This window comes from Balaenoptera physalus (assembly GCF_965194825.1).
Source record: "Balaenoptera physalus genome assembly, chromosome: 11".
Taxonomy (NCBI): domain Eukaryota; kingdom Metazoa; phylum Chordata; class Mammalia; order Artiodactyla; family Balaenopteridae; genus Balaenoptera; species Balaenoptera physalus.
The window spans coordinates 40,104,207-40,123,103 of NC_138896.1; the positions used below are offsets into that span (position 1 = coordinate 40,104,207).

General features: G+C 39.2%; 1 protein-coding gene and 1 long non-coding RNA gene across 5 annotated transcripts in view; both read left to right on the top strand.

Moving 5' to 3' along the window:
• ILRUN (inflammation and lipid regulator with UBA-like and NBR1-like domains) overlaps positions 1-18,897 on the top strand; it is a 115,153-nt gene that overhangs the window by 37,392 nt on the left and 58,864 nt on the right. For 3 of the 4 annotated variants that reach the window (XM_082415071.1, XM_082415074.1, XM_082415073.1), the window contains 2 exons: positions 3,483-3,637; positions 9,358-9,555. In XM_082415071.1, coding sequence (XP_082271197.1) covers positions 3,483-3,637; positions 9,358-9,555 — 353 coding nt within the window. The remainder of the gene's footprint in view (positions 1-3,482; positions 3,638-9,357; positions 9,556-18,897) is intronic. The other variant, XM_082415072.1, reaches the window with a different exon arrangement.
• Positions 9,576-18,897, top strand: part of LOC309638764 — a 41,505-nt gene continuing 32,183 nt past the window's right edge. The window contains exon 1 of the long non-coding RNA XR_014251266.1: positions 9,576-10,433. This is a non-coding gene — a long non-coding RNA (uncharacterized lncRNA). The remainder of the gene's footprint in view (positions 10,434-18,897) is intronic.

The following is an 18,897-nucleotide window of genomic DNA, read 5'->3' on the forward strand; positions in this document are numbered from 1 at the left end:
AGGTCCTACTGTATAGCACAGGGAACTATATTCAATATCCCATAATAAACCATAATGGAAAAGAATATGATAAATAATATATATATATATCTGAATCACTTTGCTGTACATCAGAAACTAACATAACATTGTAAATCAACTATACGTTAGTAAAAAATAAAATAAAATTTTACCATTTTAACCATTTTTAAGTGCACAGTTCTGTGGCATAAAGTATATTCACAATGTTTTGTAACCATCACTATCATCCATCTTTGCCTGTGCCTTTTTCCCCCCCATTAACACTGCCTCCCTTTGTTCTTTAGGGCACTTTTAACTATTAAAATCAGAGTAAAAACGTTTCTTGAGCAAAAACACTGAAGGAACCTGGAAGTTTAAACTTTCAGGCTGGGCTGAATACTGAGTCAGTGTCCTCCCTTTCCCATCTGCTCAGCCAGCTCTGTTTCATGTAGAGTTTTTTATTGGCTAATAATAGTTGAGTATGTTGTTTTGAACAGGAATACATGCTATCATGTCTGCTTGTTCCCACACTGAATAGGAGCTGTTTAGTCTCTTCCTGCCGTTCCTTGGCCCTGTGAGGCAGTGATCTAAATGGTCCAAGCGCTGAGGAGCTGTGTACCTGCCTGATGGGTTAGAGCACCACCGGGCTAATGTCTTCTCTCCGCCTTGTACTTGGGAAATGATTGTGCTTTGTCATCCTTCACTACTTCTTCCTGCCAGGAGTCCAGTTCACTACTTTCAGTTTCACTTTGGGCTTTAAAAGTATTCCTTAATCTTTCTCTGGTTGAATTTTCTGTATAATACAGGTACAAGTAAGCAGTTTTGTTGGCTTGGCTGTGGGATGAGTTGGAATGTGTGAAAGGAGATTTGGTGGGGGGGATGGATCTGCCTAAGTAGGGTAGCTGGACTTTTCCACTTGCTAGTGTTTCTGCTGTGCTGGTCTCGAAGTCCTGTTTGATATCAGGCAGAGCCAAGTGGCGAAATATGACACAGGCTGAGGATGAGCATTGGCAATTGTCCTGAGTGCACAAATAGTCTCTTCCCTCCCAAGCATATTTTACGGCCAAGTGAACAGAAGACAATTCAGGCTGTTTGCCTGAGACCTTCGGCAGAAAAATTATCTTTATAAAAAAGTGGACACTTGGTTTTTATAAAAAGTTTCAGAAGAACAAAGTGCAACCTAGGCTTATTTCTCTCTCCCTTGTTTTATCTCTGATCCCTAAGTGTAAGGCTGATTCCAGATGTACTCCTAAGTCTGTTTGCGGGTGGTAGGGTCTGGGCATCCCCAGGTTCGACCAGTCACATATTCTTCACTTGAGATCAGTGTCAGCTAGATAAGGAAGTTGCCGGAAAAACTGAAGTCTAAGCTTTCATACTGAATGGTCAAGTAAACAGGCACAGTTTGGACCCTGGCCCAGCTCTGCTCCATGTAAATTTTATCTAGCACACACATGACGAGCCAGCAGTTGGTGGTGGTGTAATTCCAGTCATGACTCACTAATACTGCAGGCCGCCATTGCGTGAGGCTTGACCTGAGGTAGCTGCTCTAAATATAGCCTTCCTTTCTGGCAGCTGCAAACACCTGGAAGAGCAGGCAGGCCCCCAGCAGAAAAGTATTTGCTGTTAATAGCATGTCTGTTGAACAGTTGTGTACTGTCAGAGCTTATTTCATGCTATGTTTATACATAATTAAAAACAACCCACTGGATCCATTGGCTTATGGTTGGGTTATGTTTAGAAAGATGCTATTTGTGTTGTTATTCTGTGGGGACTGGGGATGATGTCACTAGTTTGAGGAAGACCATAAGAGAAATGGTTAATGTAATTACCGACAATTTCTTTGATCTTTAATGAACACAGCTAACTTAAACCCCTTAGCGGCCTTTGGTCTCTGGCACTGAAGAACCAAGCTGTCTGTCATGTGATTCTGTTCAGTTAGGGACTCTCGTTTGTGTGCTTGGTAGTTCCTTCTGACATAAGGGGGTTTATAAGTAATTGAAAAGAACACCAGGGACTTCCCTGGTGGTCCAGTGGTAAAGAATCCACCTTACAATGCAGAGCACGTGGCTTCGATCCCTGATCAGGGAGCTAAGATCCCACATGCTGCGGGGCAACTAAGTCTGTGCGCCACAACTACGGCACTTGTATGCCTCAACTAGAGCCCGCGTGCTCTGGAACCCGCGCGCCACAACTACAGAGCCCATGCGCCCTGGAGCCTGCGTGCCACAACTAGAGAAGAGAAAACCCACATGCCACAACTAGAGAGAAGCCAGCGCACCACAACGAAGAGCCCACGCGCCACAACGAAAGATCCCGCATGCCTCAATGAAGATCCTGTGTGCTGCAACTAAGACCTGATGCAGCCAAAAATAAATTAAATAAATAAATAAATCTTAAAAAACAAAATAAAGAACACCACTATTTACAAAATGGTGTTAAGACCTCACCAAGATCTTATTTTTTACCTATCAGATCGACAAAAATCCAAAATGTTGGAGAAACACCGTTGATGAGCAAGTGGGGAAATAGACACTCTCATACATTTTTGGTGGGAGCATTCATTAAGTATGTAACTTTTTTATTGAGGGAAGTTTAGATATATTGATTAAAGCCACAAATATATGCCCTTTGACCCAACGGTGTCACTTGTAGGACTTTATCCTACAGATGCACTTGTATGTTAAACTATGTGTGCTTAAGCTTATATATGGAAGAATTAAAGATAGGAAGCAAACTCAAAAGTGGATTGGTTACCTAAATAATGATATATCTATACAGTGGATACAGCTGTAAAAAACAATGAGGATATTCATTGTGTACTGACTTAGAAATGTCTTCATGATACAGTGTTAAGGGAATAAAGCAAAGGGCAGTGTGTAATATGCTACCAATTGTGTAAGAAGGGGGGAAATAAGAATGTATATCATTTGCTTGTATGTGCATAAGGAAGTTCTGGAAGGGTATTTAAGAAAGTAATATGAACAAATGATTACCTGTGTGTGTGTATGTGTGTGTGTGTGTAGGAAGGAAGAGATAAGATGGGTATTTTTCATTGTATGAAACTTTGAATCATGTGCATGTATTGCTTTTTTAAAAAAATAAATAATTGGATTTTTTTTTTTTAATGGAGCTTCTTTGGATTTTAGTCACAGCTACAGAGGAGCTCTCTTTTAATTGACTTCCTTACCCATACTTGCTGTCCTTGTGGGTAAGAGAGGGATTTCCTCACATTGTTGCTGATGGTGCTAATAATGTTTGTTACTTTCTATGTGGGTACCTTGGGAAGAAAGTGATGCACAAGTTTTTGGTCCTGGCGTTTTTCCTGTTGTTCCTCAGCCAGAATCAACGACTCTGAAGATTAACATACCAGGAGCCATCTATATACTTTCTATATATGGGTCTATAGGTTCCTTTTGTTTGACAATTAGGATAATATGCTCTGGAGAGGACTGAAGTCTTTTGCCTTTTCTCTTTTTTTGTAGGAACCTACAAGCAGCAATTGGCGCCTATTATGACTTTGAGAGCCCAAACATCAGTGTGCCCTCTATGTCCTTTGTTGAAGATGTCACCATAGGAGAAGGGGAGTCGATACCTCCTGATACTCAATTTATAAAAACATGGCGAATCCAAAATTCTGGTAAATGTATAACGAGCAATCTTCCTTGCCCAGTCTTCTTTTTCTTAGTAGTTAAAAGAAATAAGGAAGTGTTTTAGCTTAAATTATGTGATTGTGTAACTCTGAGCTTTTCCTTATACATGATGTAGAATTTTCTTGTACTGGTATGATGACCCAGACACCAATAAAATACTCCCTAGATTAGGAAGAATTTAGGTCTTGATGACATTTAAACACAATTCAATATTCTTTTGATACCAGGAACGAGGCCTGTGTGTGGTGGTGGTATTTTCTCCACCTGTACAGTTCTACTCCATTATTTTATTTATGCTCTAATTAATCTTCCAGTTATTTCCAGCAAGCTAGAGGAGGTGCATCCTTGAATGGAACAAGGTAGTTAGAGTTGTGAGCATCTGCTCTTTTGAAAGCTCATTTCTTTGCAACCACAAGGATGATTGTATCTGAAATTTTCATTGAGCTATCTATTTGAGATGTTAACATCACTTTGAAAAATTGGTTAAGAAGCGTAGGGATTTGCTCAGAATAGAAAAGATGGAAAGATTGAGAAATTGCTTTTTTTAAAAAACATTGTTTTGACGTACTGCTGACTTAAGAAAAATTTAACATAAGTTAACCATAGTTCTTTGAAAATAGTATCTGAATATGTATCTAGTAACTGTTTATTATCACCTTTTACTTGTTAAATTCTTTTCTAATGACTTTTTTAATTTGAGTGAGTTTAATATTTCTTGTCTCATCCAGTAACAATTTATGCTGACTAGGTGAGGATGCTTTAACTTCCTTATTAATGAGGATTTACAAAAGAAATTCTAAGAGATGGAAAACTAGACAAAAGGAATATTTAGCTAAAAGTTTGTTGGTGTCGGGGAACCGTGTCTAGTAAGGTAATCTGATGTGAAATGATATAAAACTCTGGGGACTCAAACCTATAAAAGTGACCTTTTATTGGACCCTGTTTACTTTTCAGTTCTTTATACTTCAGTTCTTTTATGATGGGGAGAGACTGGCCAAGCTAGCCTTTTATATAATAATTAATGTACCAAATTATTATTCTTAGTTTTTCTGGCTAATTTGGAAGTAACTTTACCTTGGATGAAGGTTTGGTGTGTCACTGAGCAAAAGCACATAATCTGGATTGACCCAGTGTTGTAGATGACTGGGGACATCAGTGGCTTTGTAAATTTTCATTAGCTTCTTTTCTCTTTTGGTTATAACAGTGTGGTGCATTGTTAGTTTGAGAGGCACATGGTAGTACAGGAAAACAGCCATTTTTCTATTTTTCTTGAAATTCTTGTTCCGAGTTTGATTATCTTTACGTTGTCTAATTTCTTTCTCACCTTTCTTAGTGTTGTCTGCTTTTAAAAATATTAAAACAATCTCTTTAGGTCAGCTTTTATTCATCATATTTCTTATCTGAATTACTAAAATCTGTGTTACTGGTCAAAAATGCTTTTGAAACCTAGCCATGAATTTTTACAATGAGTAACGTTTGTTTAGAAAGTATAGCTTATTAAAAGTTTTGTTTATTTAAAAGAATTAATCCAAGACCTTGTTTACTTAATGGTGAAAACACTGGAAATGGTCTGGCTTTCCATGGGTTCTTTATAGTGTTTTTAAATATTGAAAGTTGTTAGAGTACTGTTGAAATGTTTTAAATACCATCTTGCTGCAAAATAACCATTTTATATTTCAGAAAGCCTCTTGAAATATCTACTCAATCACTAGACAGTTTCTTGGGTTAATGGGAGATTGTAAGGGTTTGATATAAAATGGCGAGAATGTCAAATCAGAACCCCAAAGAGCCTGCCTTTCACCTTTACTTGGAGAAAATTTGTTTTGGTGGGGCTAGCTCTTTTTCCTTCTGCTTTTGCATAGTAACTCCAGTTTAAAACAATCTCTGGGTCTGCAGCCTTTCTTCCTGTAAAAGGACATTTTTGTTCCTGTACACCTCTTGAAAAACTGGGCAACAGTTGCTAGAGATTTTACCTTTCGAGGTACTTGGAACAGGTAGGTTTTTTATTCTTCTGGAAATCATTCCATCAGTTGTAAAATAGTTTTGTGTCTGTAAACTAAATGCTTTCCATTTGTTTAAGAAGAAACTGGCCTCACATAATTAAGTGACAGGTATGTTATTAGAGAGAGAGATAAGGAAAGCATGCACAGGCACTGGTTCTTTGGCGTCATCCTAATCTGGCCTGGGTTCTTTCTGGAAATAGAGTGGTAACACACAAAAGTAGGGTAGGCCGGGACTTCCCTGGCAGTCCAGTGGTTAAGACTGCGCTCCCAATGCAGTGGGCACGGGTTCAATCCCTGGTTGGGGAACTAAGATCCTGCATGCCGCATGGCGTGGCCAAAAAAAAAAAAAAAAAGTAGGGTAGGGCTTAGCTGTTTCTCCTCAGGCTCTCTTACTCTCATTCATAACCTTCCCTAAGAGATAAGTGCTCACTGAAAGAGTTTCATAAATAATTTTTCACAGTGCTTCTCTACTGTCATGTTTCAGGCATACCAGGAATTCAAATTTACAACAGATGAGATTGATAGGAACTGCATATAGCTGTCCCAGCACCTTCCCCAAAGAAGATAAATGTCACACATTGTTTAAAATTAAACACCTAATATTGTTTAAGTCCTTATATTCAGATCATAGAGAAACTGAAGTGAGACATTTAATGACATAGATGCAGAATCCCAGGATCCAAACTTTTGGTACTGTGTAAGTTTTTGAAGTTTGGGAAACTTTACAGCTGGAGTTTAAAATGAAAATTTGAAACTGTCCCTCTGAAGATGAAAGGAGACAATTCTCTTTACCAACACTTACAGCTTCTCAGTTGTTACAGCCATGCTGTGCTGTCCAGCTGTGGTGAGTGTTAAACTAAGCATATGATAACTCTGGTGTTTCTCTGACTTTAATGAAGTAGTTGTGATTGTTATATGAGAGAGTGACTTCAGAGTCATCTTTATTTTCTAAACTACATAGAAGTGAATATGAAACAACAGTTGAGGGAAAAAAAGAAACTTGAGAAAGAACAACTATTCCCTCCATTTTTCTTTTGACTCCTTAAAATAGTTAAGTTTCTTATGTTCCAGTCACTTTATCAGGTACAGGAAGAAAATGGCAACAAGATCAGTGAAGGGCCCTGTTTGCATGTAGCTTAATTTGAAATGCAGTCTCTAAAGCTACAGGGGTTAAAAAGAGGGAGGGGGTCTTCACTGAGGTTTGCCTTCTGTCTTGCTCTTTGGATGTTCCTTGTTGTCTCCAAACTATTTCTATAATCACTTATACCTAGTAAGTCTCAGACTTTCTGGAACTGATGGACTTTTATTTTGTTTTTGCCATGCTCTCTATCATCTCAGAATTGCCGCATGACAGGTTTCTTGTCTTGTTTTGTTTTGTTTTGACTTTTTATGTCTTTTAATAAAATTATATTCCATGATAACTGGAGAATCACAGCCTTAGTCATATGTGTGCTTGCGATACTTAACTTGGAAAGTCATAAAACACAGATTAGTCTTTCTTTTCTTCTTATATATATCTACCCCCCCATTAAGCCAGTTGTAACAGACTTAATTTGAAGTGCTATTGCGTTATACTTCTCAAATCCAGATTGTTCTGGTATGCTTAGCCTGGTAGGCCAAGTAGCTCATCAGTATTTCCCTTCCTTCTGTATCAAGAGTCAGTATCAGTGACCTTTTCAGAACTACTTGACCTGACAGTTGGGGGCTGTAAGAACTATATTTCATAATAAACTGTTGGTAACTCTCAGAAGGCAGATGATTGGTTCTTCATTTTATAGCAGATTAACACTTTAGAGTTGATGGTGTATAACTCTTCCAGTTTTTTCAAGAGGCTCTCCAAGTACCACATCAATAGGGTCTGACATACTAAAAAGATCAGGACTGTAGCCTCATAATTGTTAATCATTTAACATTTTACCAACTAACTCAGTATCCTGGGGATACAGCAGTACTTCCTCTTTTGCACAGATGAGCGATCCAACTGTCTCAGCTGCTTGTGCTTGTCTGCCTAGGACAGCCAAGTATTTTCCACACCCAGACAGTCTTGGTTTCCCTTGTTTTCTTTAAAGTTCCAAAACAGACATATTCTTGGATTTTCATATAAACATTGTCTTGTTATAGATGTGTGTGTGCATGTGTATGTGTATCTTTTAAAGAATAATTGTGAATTCAGCCCTATAATAGTAGCTTAATTTTCCTCTTGGATCTTGGTCTTTAAGGAGACTGACATTTTCCAAGGTACTTCACGTCAACTGCTACTATTCTTGACTAAGACAAATATGCTTTTGCCGGGCCATAGGCCCCAGAAATGAAAAAAAAGAATTTGCATGTATTGCCAGTGTATCATCCACAACATTTTCAACAGCAGCAGTTGCCCTTTATAGTGTTAACTTAAGAGGGCACTTTGCTGGCAGGATTTTTTTTAAAGAGGGTCTGACAGACATAGCGACCACTGCTCCATCTGCTACCCCTAAAATCCAAGAGCCACAGCAGGTGCTGTTCTACTGCTGAGATCTCAGCAGTAGAGTGTTGGTTGCTTTTCTCTCCAGTTCTCTTTTTCAGTAGTAAACCATCAAGTATATCAAAACCGGCCTGACACTTCACGAACAAGGTACTGAGGAATCCTAGAGTGCTGTTAGGAGATGAGTTTCAAGCATGCTGAAAGTACTTCCATGTCCAGCTTTTCATGGTGATTTGCTTTTATAATGAATGTATGTATCTCAACAAAAAGATATATAGAGGTTTCTGTATATAGTAAAAAGGAGTCTGTTGGAGAGACTTCACAGGAAAGATCACATCTAGTCACTGTGTGGCTACCTATGACTGGTCAGAAGTCAATATATTGATTTCTCATTTGAGTTAGTTTACGTGAAAATAGGTGTACAGGAGTGGGAACCAAATAAGACTGTTGCCACTTCCAAAGGAGGGAAAGACATTCCTGCCAAAGCCATTTCTCTGTCTTGCCATTCCTATTCTTTCTACAAGCACCTCCTGCTGGTGTCATCACCCCTGAGACAACGGGTCATTGTACTGTTATCAGGGCCCACTGTTCATATTTTCCCCACTACTGTTTGAACCTGAAAACGAAACTTTCACTTGACTCCTTTGTCTTATTTGCAGTCTTTTGACCCTCGATCTTTTCATTGTTAGGGACTCCAGAAGAAAAGTCATACATCAGGGAAAAAGCAGTTCTAAAATGAAAATAATACAGAAACTATTCCTCTTTCCTCAATGGAAAGTTTCATCCTCTTTCCTCGATGGAAAAACTGGGGACAGTCAGACATATTTTTACTTTGAATGTCAGTTTAAAAGGTCAGGTGCAAATAGGCATGTGTTCTTAGTAGAGAAAGCAGTCTTCGAAAGATGTGGGCCTGAGCTTCATTTCCATGGCTCTTTTCCGACATCATTCTTAGGTTCTACAGATTCAATGTGATGTGTGGCCTTCCCTGGGTCACCCCAAACACATTTTCTTGAGGAACTGCGTTGCTTTTGCTGTGTGTGCTTTCTCTTAGGGATAGACTGCTGGTCAGAGGTTGCTGACTCTGATTCTTGCTGACCAGTGAGGTGTTATATAGCTCAAAGATATGTGGATAGGTTTACATATGTGTGAGAGACAAAGAGACCTCTTCTACAGTTTTGTAATGAACTGCACTCAGCATAGGACCATTGATTGCCTAACATTTTTTTCTTTTGCTTGAACTCAGGGGCAGAGGCCTGGCCTCCAGGGGTTTGTCTTAAATATGTCGGGGGAGACCAATTTGGACATGTGAACATGGTGATGGTGAGATCGCTAGAGCCCCAAGAGATTGCAGATGTCAGCGTCCAGATGTGCAGCCCCAGCAGAGCAGGAATGTATCAGGGACAGTGGCGGATGTGCACTGCTACAGGACTCTACTATGGAGGTGAGTATGTCCCTGTGCAGCCCAGGGTGAATGAATTAAGGTAACATCTTACAGCATCCCCAGCGTTGCTCACAGAGCCTGTCAAATTATGTAGCAGGGTGTGGTCCCTTTTAAACAGCGACCCCATGCGGGTAAATGACTTGAATTTAATGACTAATTGGTTCAGTCTAGCGGTCTCCTTTTTATACTAGGAATTTAGTTAAAATTTAGTGAAGTGTAATGAGATATATATTGCATTCTAAACAATGATTTAGTAGTGCTGCTATTTTTATTATATAATCTAGTAGGTGCTGTAAGAATACTGAAGGCAGTCCTTGTTCTCACAGTCTCTAGACAGAAGTTGTATAAAAAAAGATAATGCACAAAATGTGCATACTTCTCTCCACCTGATGACCTGTCAAGATGCTAGTACCTCTCACTCCTTCTTTTTACTGCCATACTTTTTGGACAGAGTGATTTACACTCATTGTCTCTTCTTCCCATTTACTTTTATTTTTCAAACCAGTCAATCCTTTACCCACTCCAGTGATGTTTATCAGCAACTACCCAGTTTCCAAATCCAGTAGCCACTTTCCAGTCTTCATACTAACTGACCCTCTATCATTTGGCACCAAACTCTAAATGTTTTTTGAAGTGTATACCTTCTTAGACTCACATGGTACCTCTCTTGTTTCTTCTCTGAATGTTCTTTGTCTAGTCTCATTTTTGCCCTGGGACTACAGACATACCTTGATTTATTGACGTTTGCTTTATTGTGCTTTACAGATAATTTTGTTTTTTACGAATTGAAGATTCGTGACAACCTTTCGTTGAGCAAGTCTGCTGGCACCGTTTTTCCAACAGCATTTGCTCACTTAGTGTCTCTGTGTCACATTTTGGTAATTCTCACAATATTTCAGACTTTTTCATTATTATTATACTTGTTATGGTGACCTGTGATCAGCAATCTATGATGTTTCTATTGTAATTGTTTTGGGATGCCACAAACTGTGCCCACATAAGACTGTGAACTTAATTGGTAAATGTGTGTGTTCTGACCATTCCACCAATTAGCCATTCCTCCATCTCGTTTCCTCTCCTTGGACCTCCCTATTCCCCGAGACACAATAATGTTGAAATTAGGTCGGTTGATAACTCTACAGTGGCCTCTAAGTGTTCAAGTGAAAGGAAGAGTCACACATCTCTCACTTTAAAAACTAGAAATTATTAAGTTTAGTGAGGAAGGCATGTCAAAAAACAAGATAGGCCAGAAGCTAGGTCGCTTGTACCAAACAGCTAAGTTGTGAAAGCAAAGGAAAAGTTCTTCAAGGAAATGAAAAGTGCTACTCCAGTGAACACACGAATCATAAGAAAAGTGAGACAGCCTTATTGCTGATATGGAGAAAGTTTGAGTGGTCTGGATAGAAGATCAAATCAGCCACCACATTCCCTTAAGCCAAAGCCTAATCCAGAGCAAGGCCCTGACTCTCTTCAACTCTGTGAAGGCTGAGAGAGGTGAAGAAGCTGCAGAAGAAGTTTAAAGCTAGCAGAGGTTGGTTCTTGCAGTTTAAGGAAAGAAGCCCTCTCCATAACATAAAAGTGCAAGGTGAAGGAGCAAGTGCTGATGTAGAAGCTGCAGCAAGTTATCCAGAAGATCCAGCTAAGATAATTCATGAAGGTGGGCCACACTAAACGAGATTTTCAATGTAGACAAGACAGCCTTATATTGGGAGAAGATGCCATCTAGGACTTTCATAGCTAAGGAGGAGAAGTCAGTGCCTGGCTTCAAAGGACCGGCTTTCTTGTTAGGGGCTAATGCAGCTGGTGGCTTTATGTTGAAGCCAGTGATCATTTACCATTCTGAAAACTCTAGGGCCCTTAAAAATTATGCTCAGTCTGCTCTGCCTGTGCTCTGTAAATGAAACAACAAAGCCTGGATGACTGTACACCTGTTTGCAACATGGTTCACTGACCATTTCAAGCCCACTGTTGAGACTTACTGCTCAGAAAAAAAGATTCCTTTCAAAATGTTACTACTCATCGACGGTGCTCCTGGTCACCCAAGAGCTCTGATGGAGATAGATATACAACGAGATTTTCATGTCTGCCACTCACACACAACATCCATTCTGTAGCCATAGATCAAAGAGTCATTTCTACTTTCAAGTCTTGTTCTTTAAGAAATACATTTTGTGAGGCTGTGGTGAATCCTCTGATGCATCTGGGCAAAGTAAGTCCTTCTAGAAAGGATTCACCATTCTAGATGCCATTAAGAACATTTGTGATTCATGGGAGGAAGTCAAAATATCAGCATTAAGAGGAGTTTGGAAGCTGATTGCAACCCTCGTGGATGATTTTGGAGGGGTTCGAGACTTCAGCAGAGGAAGTAACTGCAGATGTGGTGGATGTAGCGAGAGAACTAGAAGCGGAGCCTGAAGATGTGACTGAATGGCTGCAATCTCAGAATAAAACTTTAACCGAGGAGTTAACTTTTTACGACGAGCCAAGAAAGTGGCTCCTTGAGATGGTATCTACTCCTGGTGAAGATGCTGTGAAGATTGTTGAAATAACAACAAAGGACTTAGAATATTACATAAATTTAGCTGATAAAGCAATGGCAGGGTTTGAAAGGACTGACTCCCTATTTTGAAAGAAGTTCTACTGTGGGCAAAATGCTATCAAACAGCATTGCATGCTACAGAGAAATTGCTTGTAAAATGAAAAGTCAGTCAGTGCAGCAAACTTCATTGTTCTCTTACTTTAAGCTGCCCCAGCCTTCAGCAACTCCCAAGCCGATCAGTCTGTAGCCATCAACATGGAGGCAAGACCCTCCACCAGCAAGAAAGATTACAGCTTGCTAAAGGCTCAGATGATGGTTAGCGGTTTTTGCCAATAAAGTATTTTTTAATTAAGATACATACATCGTTTTCTTAGACATAATGCTATTGCACACTTAATAGACTACAGTGTACAGTAAACGTAATGCACTGGGAAACCAAAAAATTCGTGTGACTCGCGTTATGGCAGTATTCACTGTATTGCATTGATCTGGAACCGAACCAGCTATATCTCCAAGGTATGCCTGTCCTAGATTGTGAGCTGGGCCCTGTTCATGCTCTGTGACCTCATCCACCCACCTGGCTTCATCTGTCACCAGTACGGCATACATGGTGGTACTCGAAGTCATATCTGTGGTGCAGACTCTTTGGAGTTTCAAACCTGTATTTAAGTGCTTGTGGACAGAACCCCTGGATATTCTGTAGAGCTTTGAATTTTAGTATCTCCTAGACAAAACTTATATTCTTGTTATTGTCATTCCACTGAGATGATCAGGCCAGAAGCTTGAGTCATCTTTTGTTCTGTCTTATCATCCTTAATCACAGACCAATTCGTATTCGTTTCTCTATATCCTATGTCCTAGAGATCCAGAGAAAAATAAATAAAAAAGAGTTCGTGTCCTCAGGGAGCTCTTAACTGGACTCATGGCCAGTGGGACCTTTGGAGTTATTTCAAGGAGTCCTGGAATTAATTTTCTCATATATGTTTTTGCAGCCAGTGGAAACTTGAAGTATTTCTCTGACTGAAAAAATTATAATGTTAGTGTCATTCTTTGTAACATCATTCTTTGCCGAAAACCTTTGTACCTCCTGTAATGGAGCCAAACTCCTTGGCACAGGGCTTAAAGCTCCTCATGATCTGGTCTGGCCTCATTTTCACTTTCATCCTTAGTCACCTCTTTACTCCCCCACAGCCAGTCCCCAAAGACACCACATGATTTCACTTCTTCATGCCCTTGCTCATGTTGTTCCCATTGCCTGAAATACCTTTTTCTTTACAACAAACCCCTGCTCATCCTCAGCACCCTGGTGAAGTCACCTTTCCTCCTTCCCTCCTCCCCCCTTCTTACTTGCCCCTCTACCCCAAGGAAATACCTCCTTCCCTTTTCACTTATATTATGCACACGCTTGTTATTACAGTTAACACATTGTGTTTTAGGTGTTTGTTTACTTATCCTTTTCTCCTACTAGACAGTGAACTATTTGTTGAATAAAGAATCAACATCATATAACAATCATCTATCAGAATGCAGAGAGGTTATTTCTCCCCTCTTTTCAGGCCACCTCTCCTGAGAATCTTCTTACTTGCAAAGTTGGAAATAGTGTCTCCCATTGCTGAGCTCCATTTCATAATCTCTTTCCCTCTCCTTTGCCTCTCTTTGGCACTTTACCTCTTTCTGCCCAGTTAATTTGATGAATGTCTAATATTGGTTTTAAAACTTAAGGTGATACATGTCTCATTTATCTTTGTAACTCTTGAAAAAGCTGAGCCAAGTGCAGAGTGGAGAGTGGCTACTCAAATTTTTAAATGCATGTCAGTGTTTTTAAAGGAGGAGGAAGACAACATACATGACTTTAAAAAAAATTTCTTTGATGCAAAGATACTGCTTCATAGTGTTCTCCCATGCTTGAGAGCTCTTGTCTTATTTTGTGCGTGTGTGTTTTAGTGTTAAATTAAAAATAATTATCACTATATGTGACATTAAAATTTATACTTGTAACATCCCTCTCAAATTCTATAAGTAGGTAGAGTATAAATATACTAGCTCTGAAGGCAGTAAAAACTTCAAAGCCTTTCTTGGTCATATAGTCTGTGAGTTGTTTTTCAGGACTTTGAAATCTAATACCTACAAGGGATCTTAATAATTCATCTGATTCCATGGTTTTCAAGCATTTTTCTTAATCAGTGGAACCCTTTTCTTGATAAAAGTATATGTGAATGCCTCCTCCAAAAAAGAGAAAAGATAAAACTGAAACTGACTTTGTTGAATTGGGAGCCTCCTTGGCCTGTGTTTCCCTGCTTTCTGTCTGAGGTGACCTCCAGGGCTGTGTGGAGTATAGTTTGCAAACCCTTCATCTACTCTAATAAAGAATTTAATTCCATTTACAAGTTACCGTATTCCATTGAATTCAGTTTAATGTTGATTATAAAACATGTCATGATAGCAGAACTGTTAAATGACTGGCAGAAAGTGAAATATACATATATACATAAAACCACAGCTGTGAACATGTGAAAAAAATAAGCTGCTGTGTTAACCTTGGCATGAATGGCTCTTTCAGTTTTTCTGCTCACTCTTAGCTTGCTAGTGCATTGAGTATAGTGTAGTGGTAGGCGTTTGGAATGTAGGACTACATTGCCTGGGCACAAACTTCGACAAGTTAGGTAACTTCTCTATGCCTTATCTTTCTGGGGTTTTTTTTAAAGGTTTATTTTGATGTGGACCTTTTTTTTTTTTAAGTCTTTATTGAATTTGTTACAATATTGCTTCTGTTTTATGTCTTGGGTTTTTGGCCGAGAGGCATGTGGGATCTTAGCTCACTGATCAGGGATTGAACCTGCATCCCCTGCATTGGAAGGCGACGTCTTAACCACTGGACCACTGGACTGCCAGGGAAGTCCCTTATCTTTCTGTTTTAACAACAAAGCTTGTTTTGTTTCTTTGTTTGTTTTTGGTTTTGGTTGGGTGGTCTCTTCTTTAGTCTTTAATGGTCTTTTCTAGAAAAAATCTATTCTCCTTATTTTTATACTTATGTTGTTTGAGCTCATTTCTCTTCCTAAAAGGAATTTTTGCTATATTTAATAATTTACAAAGTGGGTCTTCTTCCCTCATTTTAGATTGGTTGTACTCATTCAGTCTCTCAACAGGAGTGTGCTATTAGCATATTGTGTGGACAGTTCTTCTTTATGTGAGGCATATTTATAAGACCCTTGGCCCTCTCACTAAATACCATGTTCATCTTTAGAGCCACCCTCCACTCCCACCACACACATTTCTAACTCCCTTGGTTGAGTACCACTAAGTATTTGATTCTTGGCAGAGTTATTTTCAAGCCCAAACATTTTATTTTATCTTTTTTCTACAGACTTTTGCTTCTTAGATAAAAACAACCTGTTATCTAATGCCTACTTTATGTCAGGCATTGTACTGGGCTTTTTCATATAAATTATCTTATAAGGGAAGTATTAGCTGCACTTTATGGGTGGGGAAACTGAAGACCAGAGATAATGACTTGTCTAAGTTTCAGTGAAAGTTATAAATTAGCTATAAATTATAGTTATAAATTAACAAAAGTAGTTTTATGATCTTTGCCATTGGACACTACTATATTGGGTTCACAGGGAAACTTTGGCTCCAGGTTGTTGGTACTTGGCAGAGTTTAGGGAGACTGGGGTATATGGTCCACAAGTCCTCTCCATTTCCAGAGTGAGTGGGAATGAGGGTCAGGCTGAGATTGGGAAGGTGACTCTTAGGTAGTTGAGTAAATATCAGTGTTCCCCAAGGAGTTCCTGCTTTTCAGGAGATATACAGTTCCTGTAGGACACTTGACTCTTGGAAAGGAGTAAGCAGGTTGAATGCTTGTCACCATTTTAGCCTTGGTACAAACATGCCTCCCCTCTTTCTAGTGGAGTACCATCTTTCAAAGTTCCACAGGAGACGGACTTCCCTAACGGTCCAGTGGTAAAGACTCCATGCTCCCATTGCAAGGGGTGCTGGTTCGGTCCCTGGTTGGGGAACTAAGGTCCCACACGCCGCACCATACAGCCAAAAAAAAAACCCACCAAAAAGAAAAAAACTAAAAAACCCCAAAGTTCCACAGGAGAGCTGTACCCCTGCACTTGATGGTTCCTTCTAAAGCAGAGGGGTTCTAGTTGTGAAGTAGGCACTGAGGTCACGTGATACTCTGGTTATCACATGCTGATTAGGGTTTCTTCCGCTTGAAATAGCTCTTCTTGTTAAATGGCTTCACGTGGTTCCTTAGGGACAATTCACATGTAGATTAAATACTTATATTCATTTAGTTTTCTCAGAAGTTAGAAATGGAACTTCCCTTATAAAACTCCCAAATCATAATATATAATATAGTCCCACAGGTTAGGAAGCTTAATGGGTGCTCTATGTAAACCACACTGTTTATTTCTTTAAACCTTTGTAAGTTCTTCTTTCAGCTTCTCCAGTTTATGCAATGTCCACCTTAACCAGGTAGTGCAGAACTGCTCCTCCTCATTCTTCTCCAATGTTTTAACTGATGATGTTGTAAAAGAAGCTCTGCTTTCATGGATGTCCTCTAGACTCTACACAAGTGTCTTCTATTTAGATGCTGTTCTACTTGGAATTTCTACCAGCTCTCTTGCCCTTTTGCCTATTGACCCCACCTTTAGAATGTCTCTCTTTTATGTTGCACTTAAAAAACCTGCTTCATTTGCTTCTAGAAGATCCTCAATAAGATACTCTCTGAAAAAGGAAGGGAGGGAGGAAGGAAGGAAGGAAAACCACCAGCAGCAGCAGCCACAAGCAGGCTCTTGCCAGATGAGAGCTCCTGGAGCAGTCAGCCAACATGATGCCATTCTAGCCCCCTAGACATGTGTATCATCTAGCAACAGCCTGTGGAACAAAAACCACATTCACAGAAAGATAGACAAGATGAAAAGGCACAGGGCTATGTACCAGATGAAGGAACAAGATAAAATCCCAGAAAAACAACTAAATGAAGTGGAGATAGGCAACCTTCCAGAAAAAGAATTCAGAATAATGATAGTGAAGATGATCCAGGACCTCGGAAAAAAAATGGAGGCAAAGATCGAGAAGATGCAAGAAATGTTTAACAAAGACCTAGAAGAATTAAAGAACAAATACACAGAAATGAACAATGCAGTAACTGAAATGAAAACTACACTAGAAGGAATCAATAGCAGAATAACTGAGGCAGAAGAACAGATAAATCACCTGGAAGACAGAATGGTGGAATTCACTGCTGTGGAACAGAATAAAGAAAAAAGAATGAAAAGAAATGAAGACAGCCTAAGAGACCTCTGGGACAACATTAAACGCAACAACATTCGCATTATAGGGGTCCGAGAAGGAGAAGAGAGAAAGACCAGAGAAAATATTTGAAGAGATTATAGTTGAAAACTTCCCTAACATGGGAAAGAAAATAGCCATCCAAGTCCAGGAAGCACAGAAAGTCCCATACAGGATAAACCCAAGGGGAAACACGACGAGACACATAATAATCAAATTGGCAAAAATTAAAGACAAAGAAAAATTATTGAAAGCAGCAAGGGAAAAACGACAAATAACATACAAGGGAACTCCCATGAGGTAAACAGCTGATTTCTCAGCAGAAACTCTACAAGCCAGAAGGGAGTGGCATGACATATTTAAAGTGATGAAAGGGAAGAACCTACAACCAAGATTACCCTTCCTGGCAAGGATCTCATTCAGATTTGACGGAGATGTCAAAAGCTTTACAGACAAGCAAAAGCTAAGAGAATTCAGCACCACCAAACCAGCTCTACAACAAATGCTAAAGGAACTTCTCTAAGTGGGAAATACAAGAGAAGAAAAGGACCTACAAAAACAAACCCAAAACAATTCAGAAAATGGTCATAGGAACATACATGTCGATAATTACCTTAAACGTGAATGGATTAAATGCTCCAACCAAAAGACACAGGCTCGCTGAATGGATACAAAAACAAGACCCATATATATGCTGTCTACAAGAGACCCACTTCAGACCTAGGGACACATACAGACTGAAAGTGAGGGGATGGAAAAAGATGTTCCATGCAAATGGAAATCAAAAGAAAGCTGGAGTAGCAATACTCATATCTGATAAAATAGACATTAAAATAAAGAATGTTACAAGAGAGAAGGAAGGACACTACATAATGATCAAGGGATCAATCCAAGAAGAAGATATAACAATTATAAATATATATGCACCCAACATAGGAGCACCTCAATACATAAGGCAACTGCTAACACCTATAAAAGACGAAATGGACAGTAACACAATAATAGTGGGAGACTTTAACACCTCACTTACACCAATGGACAGATCATCCAAACAGACAGTTAATAAGGAAACACAAGCTTTAAATGACACAATAGACCAGACAGATTTAATTGATATTTAGAGGACACTCCATCCAAAAACAGCAGATTACACTTTCTTCTCAAGTGCGCACAGAACATTCTCCAGGATAGATCACATCTTGGGTCACAAATCAAGCCTCAGTAAATTTAAGAAAATTGAAATCATATCAAACATCTTTTCTGACCACAATGCTATGAGATTACAAATCAACTACAGGGAAAAAAATGTAAAAAACACAAACACATGGTGGCTAAACAGTATGTTACTAAATAACCAAGAGATCACTGAAGAAATCAAAGAGGAAGTCAAAATATACCTAGAGACAAATGGCAATGAGAACACGACGATCCAAAACCTATGGGATGCAAAAGCAGTTGTAAGAGGGAAGTTTATAGCAATACAAGCCTACCTCAAGGAACAG